The sequence below is a fragment of the Pyxicephalus adspersus genome, chromosome 8 (genome assembly GCF_032062135.1).
Source record: "Pyxicephalus adspersus chromosome 8, UCB_Pads_2.0, whole genome shotgun sequence".
Classification (NCBI taxonomy): Eukaryota; Metazoa; Chordata; class Amphibia; order Anura; family Pyxicephalidae; genus Pyxicephalus; species Pyxicephalus adspersus.
Genome location: NC_092865.1, coordinates 10,424,048 through 10,442,224, shown reverse-complemented (window position 1 = coordinate 10,442,224; position 18,177 = coordinate 10,424,048). Strand labels below are relative to the sequence as shown.

Sequence of the window (18,177 nt, the reverse complement as noted above, 5' to 3'; positions counted from 1 at the left end):
ACAGATGCCAGGCAATGGACTGATCCGATACAGTCTCTGTAACACACTCGCCGTTCCTGCTATTAACTTGATTAAAAAAATTAATTACCTGCCGCCTGGCTATAGCAATTATCAGTGCTCTCTCTCCTCACACCACTAATCTGCACAAACACCTTTCTAATGAAAGCCTGGATGCCATTCTCTGGGTAATCCATCACCCAATATTAAACTGACATGACAGCGCGAACAATTCTACACCAATTACAAGTTTTTAGAAACGAAACCCATTACAGGAAAAAAAAGCGTCCTCCTGGCAGAGCACTTCCGAGAAGTTAGATTCCTCCTGAACACGTTCAGGTCTGAGAAAATACAAGAAATTGCCAATAAAAGGTAGATCTATCAAACCCAGAGTCCTGGCAGATAGGAAAGAACTAATGCAACTAATTAATGCAATTATGAATTCATTAAATACGATTTTTTTCTATAAAAAAAATAAATTATTTTTTCAAAGTGTTGCCAATTATTTGCGACATCATGGCTAGTGTTGATGTTCAAATTCGGGTTGTCCTTATATTCGACTCGAATATGGCTGTTCGAATTCGGGTAGACCCGACCCAAATTTTGCTGCATTCGACAGCAAAAATTCGGGGGAAAAAAAAAATATATATTTTTTTTTTTCTAAATTTTTTTTTGTATGTGTTTTTTATTTTAAACTTGTTCTTTTTTATTTTTTCCAGGTTATCCAACAACGACATTATGAATCATAATGTCATTGTGGGATTCCTGGACCGTGGGAACTTTATCTGGGAGTCTCCTTATTAAAGGGGGCTTCCAGATTCCAAAGTCCTGCTAAAAATGTTCATGAAAGCCCCCATTGTTTTCAATGGAAGCTTTCATAAAAGCTTAAAAACGCTTGAAAAAGCCTTTATTGAGTTCAATAGAAGCGTTTTCCCGCGTTTATCCAGCGGTTCAATTTTTTTAATGTTGCAAGCAACGTTTAAGATGACGCTCAAAAACGTGCCTGAAGGAAACGTGATGGTGTAGATTAGCCCATGGGAATGCAGTCCGTGTAGACTAAAGCTGCATACACACGTCCAATAATTATCGTTAGAAACGACGGATGAACAACCGATTGGCCAAAAAAATGTTCAAGTATAATCGTGCATAATTGTTGATCGGTCGTAATCGTTCATTTTCTAACAATAATTATTGGAAGTGTGTACCTAGCTTTAGCCTAATAGTGATGTGACAGGTGCTCTTTATTATTCATGTGAAGTACAGGGGTATGTAATAGTGTTATGTATCTATTTACAATGTATCTTTTTATGTATCCTTTAATAATGTATCTTTTTACATCTGTTTGGAGGCTGTAGAAGCTCTCACAGTGCTGAAACAAACCAGAATTTTTCTCCTATTGACTTTAATGGTGTTCGAATTTGATGTTCGACCACCCAAATTTTTTTGCTATATTCGAGCAAATAGCTGCCGAATCGAATAGTGAGCTATTGGACCAACACTAATCATGGCTGCAGACCAGCTTCTGCATAGTGACTACAGATCATACCTGTGCAGTGCATGTCTTCAATCATTGTCATCAATCTAACATTGGGTGTTTGCTGACAGGAGGTGAAAGTAGCATGATGTGGGCTATGTCCCCCTTTTAGCTGGGCACACCCCCTGGCACTGTTCAGTAACCACTCAGCGGTTTTTGGGTGGTTACTGAAAAGTTGGATCACAATACAAGGGCTACCACCCACCTACAGCTTCTTCCTACCCAGCTTAAAAACAATTTCTGGGAAGAATACTGGATAAAGTTATAACCCTTCATTGTCTTATCAGCAGAGTATAGGTAAGTGACCAAGTTGTGTTACATATTCATTGTGGAGAATTTCTTTAATTTTTTGGGCATCCAGTGTCCTAATGGGAGTGCAACCCATACTAAACAAGTGGTATAATATAAATGGGTCAGGAATAAATCTCAATCTGCTGTTCATTGTCAAAGCAGAACTAAAGTTCCATTTTATAATTTTGGGATAAGGCAGGGTTTAATTGCAGAAAGGGACAGACAAAGAAGGAATTGAGGAAGGAAGAAGATGGCAGTGCCTCTAACAAGACTGGGACAGGTAAGTGTAAAATATGGATGCCACCTGGTTACAACAAACCAATTATTTGTGATAAACAGTGCTCTAGCAAAACAATTGTTATCCTGTCCCCATCAGAATGAAAAAACAAGAGCACAACTGGAAGACAGGGATCCTATAACAGAAAGTGACTCAACAGGGGCATCCATAAAAAAATTGCAGATCCAAAAATGACCATTGCAATTACCTTAACCCGCTCATTAACATTTTTTTGTATACTTTTTATACATGCAATATTTATTTTGTATTGAGAAATTAGGGGCTAATTTAATAAAGATCTCAAACACGATCAAGGGACAATCTGGATTAGATCAACTAATGCCAACTAATATCTAATGGTTTTTAAGAAATCTATTCCATGTTTGCTGCATCACCCAGGTTCTCCCATGATAGTCTATCTTCTCCAGTCTTAGGGAGCTTTAATAAATCTGGCCTGCTGCACAGTTATAGAACTAGACAAGGAAAGGATAGAAAAATGAGCGTCTCTTTATGGCAAACTTGATTAAAACTAGATTATTTTATACAAAATTAAATAAAGGATTTTTTCTAGTTTAAATCAAGTTTGCCATAAAGAGCCACTAATTTTTTTATCCTTTCCTTGTTTATTTACAATATAAAGGTTTGGCACAGTTACTTCAGTAACTTATGTTTCTATCACGTAGGGTACCTGCCTTCAATTGTACAGTTATAGAACTAACCACCAACCTACACCCAAAAAAAAATAGAAATTTTCTTTTAAGAAATATTTATTTTAAAGTAATTAACATAAAAAATAAAGATCAGATCCTTGTTTAGACAGTTATACATTTAGATTATAAATATTTTATTTTTTAAGGCGGTAATTCAGTACGAAAAATAAAAGTAACCAATTGTAACCAATCATCTTGCACTGGCTGATCCAAACTAGCATCTCATTGGCTGCTTTGGGTTACTCCAATTTCTATCCCATACCGGTTCTCTCGATCACCCTATAAATACACCCAATCAATCACAGCCATTACCCGATTACCATTTGCGCCATTAAAAATACAGAACCTGCAAATATAAATAAGCAGCACATTTTTATTATTAAATTATCTTTTGATATTTTCCAGTTTATGCTGTTGAGGTTCATATCAAGCAGCGAGTTAATTAACTCAACAATCGCATTATGAAAATAATCTGATTCATTATCACAGCGAGAAATACCCTTGTATGTTTCTTATTTTCAGACATAATAGTAATTAATGAGAATTATCATTAAATCCTCCACCTGCAGTTCCCGTCTCTACAGTCCCGCTTTTTGACAAAGAATGCTTTGACTGCAGTATTGCAGGGACGCCATATCCAGACTGTTGTTAGGATTGATTACCAGGAGCTTGATGAGCCGCTAAAAGGCGAAAGATATTATTAAAATTAAGTATAAAAAAAGAAAGAAAGGAAAAACAAATAGGAAATATAAGAAAATTTGGGGCACTGGAGAATTTGGGGACACTCCCTCTCCTTTACTAAAATTATATTTAAAAAAAGGAAGTACTGCTGGACTGTTGGTGCCCGATATGAACCTTTTGTGCAGAGCCCCAGTTAAAGAATACAGAAAGAAGTAAGGCCTACATGGCATCTGGTTTATAAAAAGCACAAATGAACACAGCCCTATTATAAAGTAGTGTAAGTACTTGAATTTTACCTAGCATTAGTCTCTCGTAGTCCCTTTACAGCACTCAGACTTGGAGAACAAGAAGCATTATCTTATAGGATGATGGAGGAGGAAAAATGGAGGAAAGACATTTGCTGGTTCTCCTTTTCTGCTAGATTCACAGCAGCGGTGAGGTAGTGGTGCATTCACAACTTCCTCACACCAGGAACCGTTACCTCTTGGGAGATGCTACATGGTAGCTTTTCCCTGCAGCAGTCCCATAGGGAATGAAAAGGGGCGTCAGTGAACGATCCTTGTGGTACTGCTCACTGCCATCAGCTGTCAAATGTGCAGCCATTGGTTCTTTAAGAATCAGCACTGCCATGCGAATGTTCAACAGGAATGCAGCCACGAGGAATTGTGCAATTTAGAGGCAGATTCAAACCTCACCTTACTGCCTATTTACAGGCTGGGGGCAGGGAGAGGACCACAAGGCTTTGTAAATCCCAGGACCATATAGAGAGAAATATGAATACTTTGCCAGGTTAAGATCCCTAACATGTATTTTATCTATGGAGTTCTAGAGTTCATCTTTAACCATAAAAGTCTAGAAGTGACCAGAAAGGAGACCGGGTATTGAAGTTTGAAAAGAATGACAGCAGAGACTGGTAATCCAGGGAACATTCGATTGCCTCAAGGAATCAGGAAGGAATTTTCTTCCCCTTATCGAGTAAATTGAGCCTTTTTTTATGAAGGTTTTTTTTCTGTTCTCTGGATCAACTGTGCATGTACTATGTAGTTATATCTAGTATGTTTATTTTCCCAGTGGTTGACCTCAATGGATTTTTTTCAACTGCGTAACTAAAATTTGTAAAGTCTGTAGCCTGGTGATATCTCCTATGATCAATGTTTAAATGAATCATACTTTGATGAGGATATTGAATAAATCCTAAACTGGACCCCTACTCTGTATTACACATTTAAGATGTAATAATACAAGACACTGTTACCTTTAATAACTATAAAAATCTCTTCTATGCCCCTCTCCAATTCACTTTTAGAAATACCTTTAAATAATATGCAATCTGAGGGCATTAATATCAATATAATGATCAAACATTGATTGGTAATGCCTGTTCTTTGTTCAGTCACCTTTATGTTTAGTTGAGCGTACTCTGTAGTAACCCATGTAGTAGCATGGGGAAGCTCCCCATGCCGTTTAACAATTTGGCTCTCTTGGTTGTTAGTGTAATCAGCAATAGGGAGTGTTCCGGGCTAAACGTTGCCAATGCTGGTCAATGTGGTGCATGGTGGTAGCCAGGTAAATGATATCAAACAGATATCAATAAATTTTACCCATCAGATAGCATATGGCCTCCATGGCTTGGATGCAAAACACTTTTGGGCATAACGAAACAGACAACTTCTGCTTTTATAGTGTATATCCCTCTTTAGCTGAAAGGCCAATGAGCGACAAAGCAGCCATGATGCACCTACTAAGGGATCATCCAGCAAGAAAGGTGAGCACACCCCAGCTAAAAAAAAGCAAAAAGCTATAACGTATATTTGACAACAAAACCTGCAAGAAAGAGTTAAAAGAAAAAATCTGAACATTATAATACTACGCACCCCCATGTAGAAGCAGATGGATTCTAAGTACCTGCTGATATCTTGGTAGTTATCTCAATACCCCCTCTCGTGTATCCATTCATTATCTCTACCTCTTATATGTCAATAAAATTTTTCTAAGCCACCTCCTATGGTTTCCATTGGATAAAACATCTCTAATTCAGTTTGATTGCTATGTTTTCTTCATTTCCTGAAAGTGTCATTAGAAGATGAAAGTAACAGACTGAATATTCAGGGTTGTACACCACCACGGTAAAGCTAAACTCTAAATAGCTAAATACACAGCTGATATGCATATATGCGAGCTGCTTTACCTAACAAAGGATTTGTAATTCTGTCCTTAGTACTAAGATTTAAACAGTTTTTTCACATAGCAGTCTGGCCTGGGAGGACAACAGACCTAATTTTGTTCTGCTGCAGTTAAGTAATACTGTCAGGTCTTGCTCCTCCCAGGGATGTGACTAAAAAGTGAATAGAGAAATAGCAGACTGGTGATAATAGGTCTATAGCACTCCTTCTATTGGTATGTTTTGTATTACCACGAGCACTGCAGCACAACTGACTGGTGACTCTCTCGATTGTTCACCAATGTATGGCCACCTGCACATCTGGCAGAGGTGCCAGTGTCAGAATCTCTAGTGTCCAAATTCACTGGCCCGCATATTTGCAGTTGTTTCTTACAAAGAAGTTTCACTTTGGCTTTGGATTTCTAATGTATTCTGTATTATGAAGAAAGCAATAGTAACTATCACCCTATTTGCAGCATTGTCTTTTGCAAACTCTGTGCTCTGCAGCAACTAGTACAGGTCCCCTTTAGGTACATGAACACCTACTCTTCATTCATTCAACCACTTCTTGTCAAGCATAAACCTATTAGGGATGCATCATCAAGCAACTCTGGACACATAGGAAAAGGCTGCAGGAAAATGCACCACTGTAATCTTCAGTTGTTCTTGGAAGAATTCATGGACTGTGCAGGGCAGGCTAAATGGGAAAGGGAAGAGCTGATTGGATCAGGGACTGCTTAGAAAAAGGTGTGTAAGCAGTAATTTTAGGAAAGAAAACATTCTGGTTGGTGGGTGGAAATTGGAGAGGGACCATGGGAAATGAGTGGGTTTGGGTGGAACGGAGCTTTACAGTGGGTAGGAGCAAACTCTGGAAAGCAAAGAAGAATTGCCGCTGTGGTCCCTAGGAAGCTAAACACCGCTGCTATAAAACAGACTCCAAATAAACTATACTTTGCCTTGTCTATCAGCACAAATTTCCTTATAAAGGTGATTTCTAAAGTTCAACATCTCTTCAACATTTTTGTATTTTAGCATCTCTTCAATCGACAGCCTCTCAGCATCTCCCAGATGCACTTGCGACTGGCGGCACGTGGCTTTTAGCATTTCCAGAGACGCCTCAACAGACTCTTGCAAAGTTCTGTACGCTGGAAAAAGACGAGCGCTCCACAAGCTCTTTTGGTCGCTGGAAAAAAGGTTTTCTGAAACTTGTATGCCCCAGAGCTGCAAATGTTGCAGAAGGCTCTTGCTGAATATCTGAAGCGAGTTCAGATCTGACAACGAAGCCACACTCTTTTTCAAGTCGTCCTCAATCCCGAACAGGATTGTCGCATACATTAGCCGTCCATCAATCAACAGACTTAATGAACTCACAAAAGATTTGTTGGGTATTGCCGAGCTGATATTTATGCATGAGCCGCTGATGATACAGCATTCCCCTATGGAAACTCCGGGCCCCAGCCTGGAATATTCAATCACTGTGCGAGGTGAAACATGGCATCGTGCATCTAATATGCTTTGAATGACACAGACCTTATTCAGATTCTTATCTTGATCTGGAATGATGCTAAAAACGTTCGCCTGTAATCCTAGTTCTGCCTGGAGCTTGGCATCAGAAGTAAAATGATGTAAGTATTCCTGCAAGGTCCCGATGTGATAGAATTTTGAATTGTTTAAAACGATGACGGTAAATTCTGTTTCCCTCAATAGGAAGTAGATTTTTCTCCGCACATCAGTCAGCTGTGTTTCTACTTTCGAGACGTTGGCTGTGTCCTTTGTGTAGTCTAATGTGGCGTCGGGACCCAAAGCCTGCAGAAAATCCCCATATGCGTCTATCTCGCACTTCAGGCCGCCTAACTCTTGAAAGAAATAAAGGAGAAGTTTTGAAGTCTGGTGATCCATATAAAACAGGCTATCGGTATAGACGATTTCGGAACGGGGGTTATTATTATTAGGGCTTCCCGACAGGTTTGTTTTACTCGGGTCAACAGTGACAGCGCCTGTTTGGCGCATTTTTTCAATGGAGGGTTTATGAAGGTAGGATCTGCATGAACGAATCTGCAGCTCACTAAATTCTGAATCGCATTTTTCTAACACAAACACCCCGTGGGTGGTGCCTATAGCTAAGGTGGATGGATGAGCTAGAGCAATGATGCCAGGCTTATCGAATTTAACTGCCGTCCCCTGGCTTGAATAGAGTTCTATGTCATCTGCGCAAGTCACCAGGACACCTGGCTTCATGTTGGCAGGGAAGTCAATGTAAATAGCCAGTTTTAAATCGATCATTTGATAAACGGGGTCTCCGCAGGGTAAGGCTGTGAAGATCTTCCCGAGAGCACTGGCACTGGGCAACCGCTGGCTGTAGCCACCTGAGAAGAAAAGAAAAACAATATAATTGGACCAAACATCTGACATTTTTTTATCTGGAATATGCAAAGTAATCAGACATGTATTGTTGCTGGAATTTAGTTGCCCGAGATTAACATTCTTGTGGGACAGCTGTACTAACATGGTCATTTAGTGATATGCTATATATATTAATACTATTATGCTATGCTGTTGTTAAAGTTACATACCCAGGCTAGATGATTGTCGGCCGAGATGAGCAATAAAATGATCTAACGAAAATCTAGTATGTGAAGAGCAGTCACTTGACGTCATGCATCACTGGTGGATTGATGTATGAGCGAACAGGGACAAACATTGTACTATCCTGTACAAACACTGTACTATCCACTGGAAATGATCACAAAAGACTGTTTCCAATGATAGAAATCAGACATCTGTCTGGTGACTGTCCAGGGCTTAAAAGACATACTTCTAAAGACCACTATTATTTTTTCTTTCAGGGAGGACACAGTAGGGAGCCTTCCTGTTTTACCCTCCCCCCTCACAAAACATTGCTGTCATTGCACAGCTCACTCGGTCCCACTGTCTATGAGAAACCTACAGCAGCATACAGACGATCAATTATTGTCTTTGGAAATAATCTTTCACGCTTCCGGCGACAAGCGGCTGAAAGATGAATGAAAGAAAGCTGTACATACAACACCGTTCTGTTCTATGGAGAATGAGCGAGAGGCACCCTGATGTGCTCTCCTCACTTCACTTCTATTGCAGTCATTCATCGATCTGTCAGAACGGATCCATGAATGACGTTGGATGACCTCTGAGGATTCTCACCCAAGATAAGCCCGATAGCTTGTATCAAGCAAGAATCATCTGATGTGTGTACATCAGCCTAACTTTTCTTTATATTCTTTATATTACAATGCCTTTATCTGTTTTTCTTTACAGGAGGACAATGTCATCTTTGTCCAGGCATCATCCAGTCACCAGTTACTTCTGGATTGAGATGTCAGCTCAGAGAAAATGCTCTATGTATATTCTGGTGTATGTGACCGATATGGATCTGCCCCTAATGAAGCCTCTCACCTTGACCTACTAAAAGTTATGTTTTTAACATAACTCCAATGTTAAAAACATTGGAGTTATGTTGCAGTCTGATCATTGGTGAAAAGGAGACTGAGAAAATGCTTCTTTCTGATGACATCATCTCTGCAAAGGCACCGAAAAAAAATCAATGATTTTTAATGATAAAAAGAAAGTAAACTCTTGCTGCATATTGTGACATCACTGGAATGAATTCACGCAGAAATGTAAGAGTGACATATAAAGGCCATCATTATTGTCATTATTCCCCTACCTCCTAGATTGTTAGCTCTTTGGGGTAGGGTCCTCTACTACTCCTGTGCAACTGTCTATGACTATCTGTCATTTGCAACCCCTATTTAATGTACAGTGCTGCGTATTGTGTTGGCACTATATGAATGCTGTTTAATAATAACAATAATTATTACAATCCTTCCTTGGGCAATGTCCACATGTGACTCTGAGCCTCAATGATTGATAGAACTACAATCCAATAAATGAAAACTGTGGACCAGTTATAGTCAGGCTTGGGGTGAAGGAGTTAGATTATGCTGGATGTCCTTCAGCCTGGAAATGAGGTGGCTTTATCTAACTTGCTCCTGCTGCTCATTCACACTGCAAGAAGTTCACAGTTCAGTGAAATCAGAGAAAGTAATTTCAGTACAAAAGAGGAGCCTGTACAATGGTGCAAGACAAAGAAAAAATGGAGTGCCATTTTAAAATTAAGGCTCTTAATACAGGTCTGAACCATTCACCAAAAGACAAGCAAAATGTTCCTGACACAGAAAAGCATGTTCAGATAATTGAAAATCAATGTGGGACCCATTCAATTTACAACAGATCGATTATGTTTAATTAGTTAAAACAAGATCATTGAAGATAAAGAATTGACCTCAAAAAGTATCCTGCGCTGGCTAATTATTTCTTGACCTGTTTAATTAGGAAATTATCAGAGAAAACATCCAGATCAGTAAATGCACAAAACATACCGGCATGGATCAGCATGACTCTAAAAGAATCCAATTCATGGGGGTACAGCTGGTTTAGGCAGTGCAGGGCGTAAAATGTGGATCCTCCATTACCTGAAGGAAAAAAAAAATGTCACAATATGTTTAATAATGCACATTGACAATGAAATGCAAGGATCAAAATGTATCTGAAGGTACCTAAAATTATACAAATGCTTTAATCTAATGCTTCATTTAAAAATTACCAGACAACCTTATATAATAGGCGCGCACGACAGACATGTAAGCAATTTAGTATCTGTATAATTAAATTAGTGGCAATACAAACAGAACTAGAAAGATAAATGTGCCCGGAGAGTCCTCTATAGCTGCTCCACTCTTCTATACATATACTCATTAATTAATACAATAGTAGGCAATATATTCCAAGGATGGAGACATACAGTATAAATTAAGGGCACAACTTAACAAATGGATAGCAAACTAGGGACTGGACATGAATATAGTTACCCAAAGACGTTGTCACTGTGCAACCTTCACCGAATCTAGATGCCCTTTACTTTTATAAGGCATTCATTTGTTATACCAGTTTGTCACTGGAACCTAAATAAGGTATTATTTAATCATTTCATTAGCATTTTTAGGAGAGTGGAAAGGAGAAGGCACACAAAACCAGCACCACAAAGACATGGTGTGATGAAGTTGGCGTAGTAAGCTGCAGTGATCTCCCCAGCCTCTTGTAGCTGCATGGACCACCCGGCATTTTTCACTAACCATTTTGGGTAGTTACTGAAAAGTTGGGTCATAATAGAGGGGCACTAGGCATTTGGGGCATAATACAAAGACAATGGGAAAATGAGTAATTTTAAGGGTGGGCATTGGAATGCTGGAATAATGTATAGGGGAAGGGGAGGTGGAAAGCTGACAGAAAACATAAGGGTTACTGGATTCATATGGCAACAACAACTGAGGACATTACATTTGTTATGCCTGCTTTGACCATCTACTTACAGCTTCTCCCCACCCAGCTAAAAAAAAACTCTGGGGAGAACACAGAGTTGGTGAGTGTCATGACCTCAACCCTATTGAACACCTTTGAAATGGACTGGAATATCTACTGCCAACCAAGTCCTCTTGTCCAGTGCCTGACCTCAATTGCTGTTTTGGCTGAATGAGTAATAATTCCAACAGACACTCTCCAAAATCTTAGGGCAATCCATTATAGATGAGTAGAGGCTGTTATAGCCACATAGGGGAACCAGCTTCATATGCATGTTTGTGGATTTGGAATAGGTTGGCCAACAAGCTCATATACTATAATGCAGCCATTTTAAAATGAGGGAACCCTTGAAATAACTTTCCAGTGTTACAGGACCCATTCTATATTTACTATACCTACAGCTCACAGTACATTGGTTAGCCTTACAGATAGCCAAAGATATCTTTGGTGTCAATGGTAACTGACTGGAGAGGCACAAACAGCTCATTGCTCAAGGAACCCTTAGCAACCTCTGGAGGAACTTTGGCTGAGAAACACTGCTATATTGCAATAAAGGGAGACATAGAATGACAGTCAATACAAAGTAATTATATATATATATATATATATATATATATATATATATATATATATGGATACATGAATGATGCATAAAATTTCATCTGTATATATGCATACATTATTTTTAACATATTTTATTCTTTCTTTGCCAAACCAGCCAACATACAGCCTGGCCCCCATTCTGTAAAAGAGATACAGTTAATCCATAATGGCTGGGTAAGGGTTTAAGTAAGTACGCACAGAACTTGCTGTGCCAGTGACAGGCTAAGCTCTTTTTTATTGTTCTGTGTAGGGTACATCAGGGAAGAACACACACAGCACCTGACGTGTTGATACAGACAGGAGACCCGGTGACAGTTCATTAACTGACAGTATACAGAGCAGTGATTTGGGAAGTGGAGTGTCGTGGAGGGAAGATTAGAGGGGACGCCGGATTGTTTCTCCAACTAACAATAAGGCTGCGGGGATGGTGGGATATTTATAGGCTTGGATCACACGCTAATTGGTGAGCTGGGTGCAGGGCTGCAGACACAAAGCCCCACAGATGGAATCTCGGCTCTGGCGCACGCTGCGTTCAGGCTTAAGACTTCCAATTATAAATATAGCTGAAGAGCTCACCTATTTTAGGTCCCGGCGGATCAGAGAAAACGTGATAACGAACTCCGAGAGGGAGTTCTTTTCTGGCTAGTTTATCAGCAATCTGCTGTTGATAGGCTCGCTCTTGTTGTTTGTCGGCTGCTGTAATGACAATCACATCCCAGAATTCCCCAGGTCGAACTTCTCTACCTGTAAGACATCAGACAACGGAAACGTTATTCACACTGGATGGCACAGGCACAGTGGGGTTTTAGATAAAAGGAAATGGTTCATTAAATGTAATCCTTTTAATGTTTGCAAGTTTATAAAGTCATCTTTTTTATCATTTATATAAAAGAAATATATGTTTAATACAGGGAACATCTGTTTAGGTGGAAGTGTATGCTGGGCTCTCTGATATGAAACCTAGTATGACTCCCTTGTTGACTTCCCATTCGAAGCAAAGTAAAGGACCCTCAGTGATACTCACCATGCTGTCAATGTCAGATCCTTGAGATGTGACCAGTTCTCAGGCATAGCAATTGACCAAGGTTTTTTAAACATGCAGATATTTTGGGTAAGGCTACCTAGAGGGTACTTTTGGGCTTAAGATTTGAAATATTACCAGTCTTTTTTTCTTTCCAAAACTGAAAGTGTCACTTCTAGGACAAAACTCAGGAAAGACGACAGTCAAACAACCCGCTTCTCCATCATTTGATCTCCATGACATATTGCAAGTGGCGGTTCAGTTCCACGTACAGTACAATAGCTGCTGGAGGAGCCAATGCTGACGAAGTGTCCCAGCCTCCCCGGGGACCCGCTAGCTGCTTCGTGTGATAGAAAGAGCGGCTCAGTGTAGAATAATTATAATCTACGAATCGCCTTATTTGGACGATCTACCGCCGCAGAATCCAAACTTGTCAGGCATTCTTCAGACTGGGCACAGAAAAAAAAATGTTCTTTTAATTGACTAAAGCAGCTGTCACTGAATATTTCAATGCGGTGAAATGAAACTTAATTACGACCTATTCTTTGCAATGTTCCTAGTGCAGCGTACATGTGAACGTAATTGCTGAAGGGAGGACGTGACAGGTACTCATTTGTTATGCATGGTGTACGTCTATTACCAAGAAGCGCCAGTCAGGTGGGATCTGGGTTTAACCCATTACTACCCTGGGTGTTGGCAAAATACTATCCTTTGTTTCTAGCTCTAACTCTATCATCAGAGAGCTCAGCTCACAGGGAAGTGGTTTGTACCCAATCAGAGTGACTCCTCCAGCAAAAAGATTATTAATGACTTCTTTTGTCGTTACTAGGTTGGTTTAGGCTTAGGACCAAACTACACTGGTGCATGCCAAGCACAAGCATTACCATAGTTGTAACTTCAAACTCAGCTTGCCCTCCAAATGATGATTCAATAGGAGGTTTCTGTGGCTTTTGCTGGGAGTGCCAACTAGTATTATGGATTATTGTGTGTGCTATAATACATGAGCATGCACTGGTGTAGTTTGGTCCTTAACCTCCCTAGCGGTTCATTTCTTTCCGTTATTTTATGTCTAAAAGCGGTACATTGTTTTTCATGAAAATTTATTTTACAGTATAATATAATAGTATGAGTATAATAAAGTTTGAAACACAAAATCATTTAAAAACAATACATTGAATAAATTAAAAAATCTATATATTTATTAAAAAAAAAATACATATTATACTCATACTATTATATATACTGTAAAATAAATGTTCTTGAAAACAATGTACTGCTTTTACACATAAAAATCCAATGTATTAGACAAAGGGTAGATCCATCCTAATATTGGAGCAAGTGGGTTGAATGTTGCTGGCGTTAACATTTAGGGGTAAACTGAAATACTCCACAAGGCAGTTCTGGAACAAAGGTGATGTTGCAGTGATATGTTTTCTGTGTTATTTATATGTTTATTTTTGTTGTAATTCTGCTATAATGGTGCAACTGATAAGGCTGTCACTACTTTAGTTAGGTGTATTCTCATTTCCAAACAGCAGGTGGCATTCACATCCCCTCACACTTTGTTGTAAACTTTTTACCCTGAACTACTAAGAAGAACAAAAGGGGTGATGATGTTTTTGTTGCACCCTCAGCACTGAAGAATGAGCATTCTCCCAGAATCTTTATGCGGACTGATCATCAAATTTTTAACATTATATAAAGAGTGGCTAAACCTTTTATATAATGTAAAAATTCTTCTGTGCATGCCTAAGATAGGACATGCGTCATAAGCGGCTTTCTTGGAATGTAAAATAAAAAAGTGTTGAACTCATGCATGCGCAATGTTTTTTTGCACAATCATTCTCCTAGAGTCACAAAGAGCTCAAATGTCCTGCCGTCATCCCGTCATCTATGTTAGTGGTCCATAGAAAAATTTGGACATTATTTGCAATTTTTATGTTTTATTAATAATAAAATTATAATAATATTCAAATACATTCCAATATTCGAAATGACAATTTTTGGCTTTATATTGCACTAAATTAAAAAACTGTACTAGAGACAGAAAAACAATGGAGGTGCAGCATGACGTCAGTGTAGTCTTAAAGTGTACCTAAAAAAAAAAAGCAGCACCATCCCCTAATTCTGGATTGCCCAGGCGATCGAGAATGAATGGGAGGGCCGAGCCTCGCAGGGTACGTACGTCACACATCCCAGGAGGCTCTCAGGCATGCGCAGAAGAAGCCCTTTTGACAAAAGGAAAACAAAATTGCTGATCTCACTGCGCATGCATGTTTTTTGCCCACCTATGTCAACCGATCTCGTGACTGAGTCGGGTGACATAGGAAAAAAAAGCCAGAAGGAAAAGATGGCGGCTCCCAGAACGCCGGCCCAAAGTTGGTTGCCAGTACGACGCGGGCCCCGATGGAAGACACCTCTGGATGGATCGACCTGCCCTGGGGGATTGAAGGTAAGTGGATTTTTGTTGTTTTGGGGACTTTTGAGTTTAGTTCCTGTTTAGGAGGCAACCGTTGCCAAGCCATATGCTTCAGTATTGTTTCCACCATTACAACAGTCACCCCGCTCTGCCAATACCGATTTTCATCCGATTGTTTTATTTTATTTCTTTATTGCTCTTTTAGGTAAATATGACCTTAGCTGTGTATTTTCTTTAACTGTTATATTTATTCGCATCAAATAGTTTGACTTTGATAACTGGCCTGTCCTCCTGTATCACTGTCTGTATTAGTCTGTCATTTGCAACCCTTAATGTACCGTGTTGCGTAATATGACGGCACTATATAAAACCTGTTTATTATTAATAATAATAATAATAATAAAAATAATTTCTTGTTTGGCCTTAGATTAGAATAAAATAAACCCATAATGAGTAAGAAAAAGACAACTAATGTTTTGCATTTCTTTCTAGTAATACCAAAGATAATGCAACTAATGATAATAGTACCAATAGTAATACTTCTCTTAACCGTGCGCTGATCAATAAATCAGAGCCTGCACAGTCCACGTCAGGCACCATTAGGAAGATCCTTATTTTATAAATATATTTATCCTATTAAAAAAATTTGTAATAATGGTCTGCGGGTTTTAGAATTCTGAATTTAGTGGTCCGTGAGGTCCGAAAGGTTGGCGACTGCTGAACTATGTAATGCAAGAGCCTGTCTGATTAGATATTTGGCAATGTTCAGACTGGCGGTGGATTGTGGTATGAATGTCGCTTCCTCCTAATGCTAAGCCCATGCAATCACGGCATCCCATAGAGAATGAATGGGGGCAGCAGTGAAGGGTACAGTACGGGCAATGATAAAATGTGCAATCTCTGATTCTAGAAGCACCGATGCAGTGCTGTGGGTATGTGGGCAAGGTGCCAGATGACTTTATAAGGTGTAACCTGACTTTATTCTATGTATACCTTTATATACTCTGGAATATTACAGAAACACGCACAAACATTTCACATTGTCAGCTTTGCACAAATCTGACCAGACCCAGGAACATAGGATCCAATAATTCCTGTATGGTGACTTCAGTGATTGCCCTCCTCCAGGAAGTGGCTGCATTGTATATGTACACCCTCCCTGTGCCCTTTTCTCTATGCCCACCATCTGTACCTCTCATAGAGCTGTACTGGGCCAGCCTGCGCTGGGTTTCCCTCTGTAAGCGGCCAGCAGCAGCCTCTTCACCCATATCCACTTCTGTCTGCCACTGCAGCTCTGACAACTCACAGCCTGATGACGTCACAGCACCGGCGGCCATTTTTGTTAAGGGAAATGCCCAAAGTCGGATGTATTGAGAGTTTAGTGAGTGTGTGATGTTGCCAGAGAGGGGGCGTGGCTCCTTTGCCCAGGACCGGGGAATAGTCACGTGACAGGGCATACTTTATAGAGCAGCAAGAGTGACAGTAAGAGTAAAGTCCATGATACAATAATTCTAGAAACACAGCAACCTTAAAACACTTTTATGAAACTTTTTTTTTTATAATCAATTGGGACTTTTTTTGCCTTGGATCCAATTTAAAAGATTTTCTAATTTACTTAATGTCCTATATATACACAACAGGAAATCAGAATATAAATCTAAATCTTTAATAAAACTGAGCTTTCTTAGGTAGTTGTCACCAGAGGAGGTGTCCCCATTCACCCATTTAACCCTTCCACATATATGTATGTTTTAGGGTGAGTACATTGGTTAAATTTTTTTCTAACTTTTATGTCACTCGACCCATTTTAGGTAAATTTTTCCTCATTTCCTGTACCAGTAACACTAACATGAGTAATAAGAAGTCCCAGCATGTATCCTAACACTAACAAAGAGCACTACAAATCCCAGCTATAACAAGAATTTTTATTTTTAATGTTTGTGTTTTAGCTCTCAGCAGCTAAAAATGCCAAAGATTCTGCAAACACCCCCAAAACCTTCCTGGAACATGGAAAATCTCCAGTTTCAGGGTGACTTCCCAGTTCTTCAGAAACAGGGAGAAATGTGATTGGCAATATTATTTTAATGTTTATCATCTATATCTATATACACAGGACAATTGTCTATAATTGTCTGTCTTCCTTGCCTGTCACCTGTATGCAGCAGTCTGATCTGACTGATTGAAAACCATCAATTCCTAGGTGACTTACCCTGAAAATGTCAGCAGGAAAATAAACTTCTGCACTGTGCAAAGACGCAACACTGATCATCTGTACAATCTGCTTTAATCTTTATATTTTTATGCGCATGCCATAGCTTAATTTTTTCAGAATGTTAAATTATTGTCTGTGCTGGCCCAGTTCCTCTGTCCCAACCCTCTCTATATATACTTATATGTAGCACCTGGGAGAAGTAAAAGGAAATACTACAATGACAGCTTTAAGTCTGTTGGGGCTGCTGTGCAGATTTGGGCAAAAAGTGGATACATTTTAATAAATAATAACATACGTTAGCCCCATTCCCTATACGTAATAATACCATAACGTGCACCCCCCTCCCTACCAGGTACTATCTGCATCCCAGGCTGTAAAAATCTATTGTCTGCATCTGGGCATTTATTCTACAAAGACTTGGATATAATATAGCAGTACAGCAGGAGCATTGGGGGACTGCATTGGAGTGTCAGCTGATGAAAAGGAAGGGGGGCAAAAGATTTTTTTGTACCTGGCCTGATCTAAAAAGCTTCACTTCTGCAATGCTGGAAGACATAAAGAAGGGGGCCCAGGAAGTTTGCCTAGTATGGGGCCCAGGAAATTCTGATGGAGTTCCAGAATGTTAGTATGGCAAGTCTTCGACCTTTTGAAGACAACATGGAAAAGAGCAGCAAAAGTTAGAGAGGACAGACTGGGGGAATTTGTTTTTTTTTATTTGTCAGTTTGTTATTTAAAGCAATTTATATATATCAAGTCATATCTGTAATTCTTTAATGAGGAGCCCCAACGTTGGATTGTATTTTCCCCCAACAGAGACACAAAAAGCAAAAAACCTTCCACTTCTTCGACCTTTGCTGTCCCGGCTGATACAAAA

At 39.4% G+C, this 18,177-nt stretch overlaps 1 protein-coding gene across 1 annotated transcript; it reads right to left on the bottom strand.

Annotated features, from left to right (window-relative positions):
* Nucleotides 1-2,848: 2,848 nt before the first annotated feature.
* Nucleotides 2,849-16,413, bottom strand: FPGT (fucose-1-phosphate guanylyltransferase). Its single transcript, XM_072419477.1, has 4 exons — nucleotides 16,284-16,413; nucleotides 12,228-12,395; nucleotides 10,070-10,162; nucleotides 2,849-8,017 (listed from the first exon to the last, which is right to left on the bottom strand). The coding sequence occupies exons 1-4, from the start codon at nucleotides 16,357-16,359 to the stop codon at nucleotides 6,597-6,599; spliced, it is 1,758 nt and encodes a 585-aa protein (XP_072275578.1). The 5' UTR covers nucleotides 16,360-16,413; the 3' UTR covers nucleotides 2,849-6,596.
* Nucleotides 16,414-18,177: the final 1,764 nt, after the last annotated feature.

Excerpts from the sequence above, each read along its gene's own strand:
- FPGT (XM_072419477.1), bottom strand. The coding sequence starts at position 16,359 with ATGGGTGAAGAGGCTGCTGCTGGCCGCTTACAGAGGGAAACCCAGCGC. Across the intron at positions 12,396-16,283 it reads CCAGTACAGCTCTATGAGAG|GTAGAGAAGTTCGACCTGGG; the intron begins GTACAGATGGTG and ends GATGTCTTACAG. Across the intron at positions 10,163-12,227 it reads TCCGCCGGGACCTAAAATAG|GTAATGGAGGATCCACATTT; the intron begins GTGAGCTCTTCA and ends TTTTTCCTTCAG.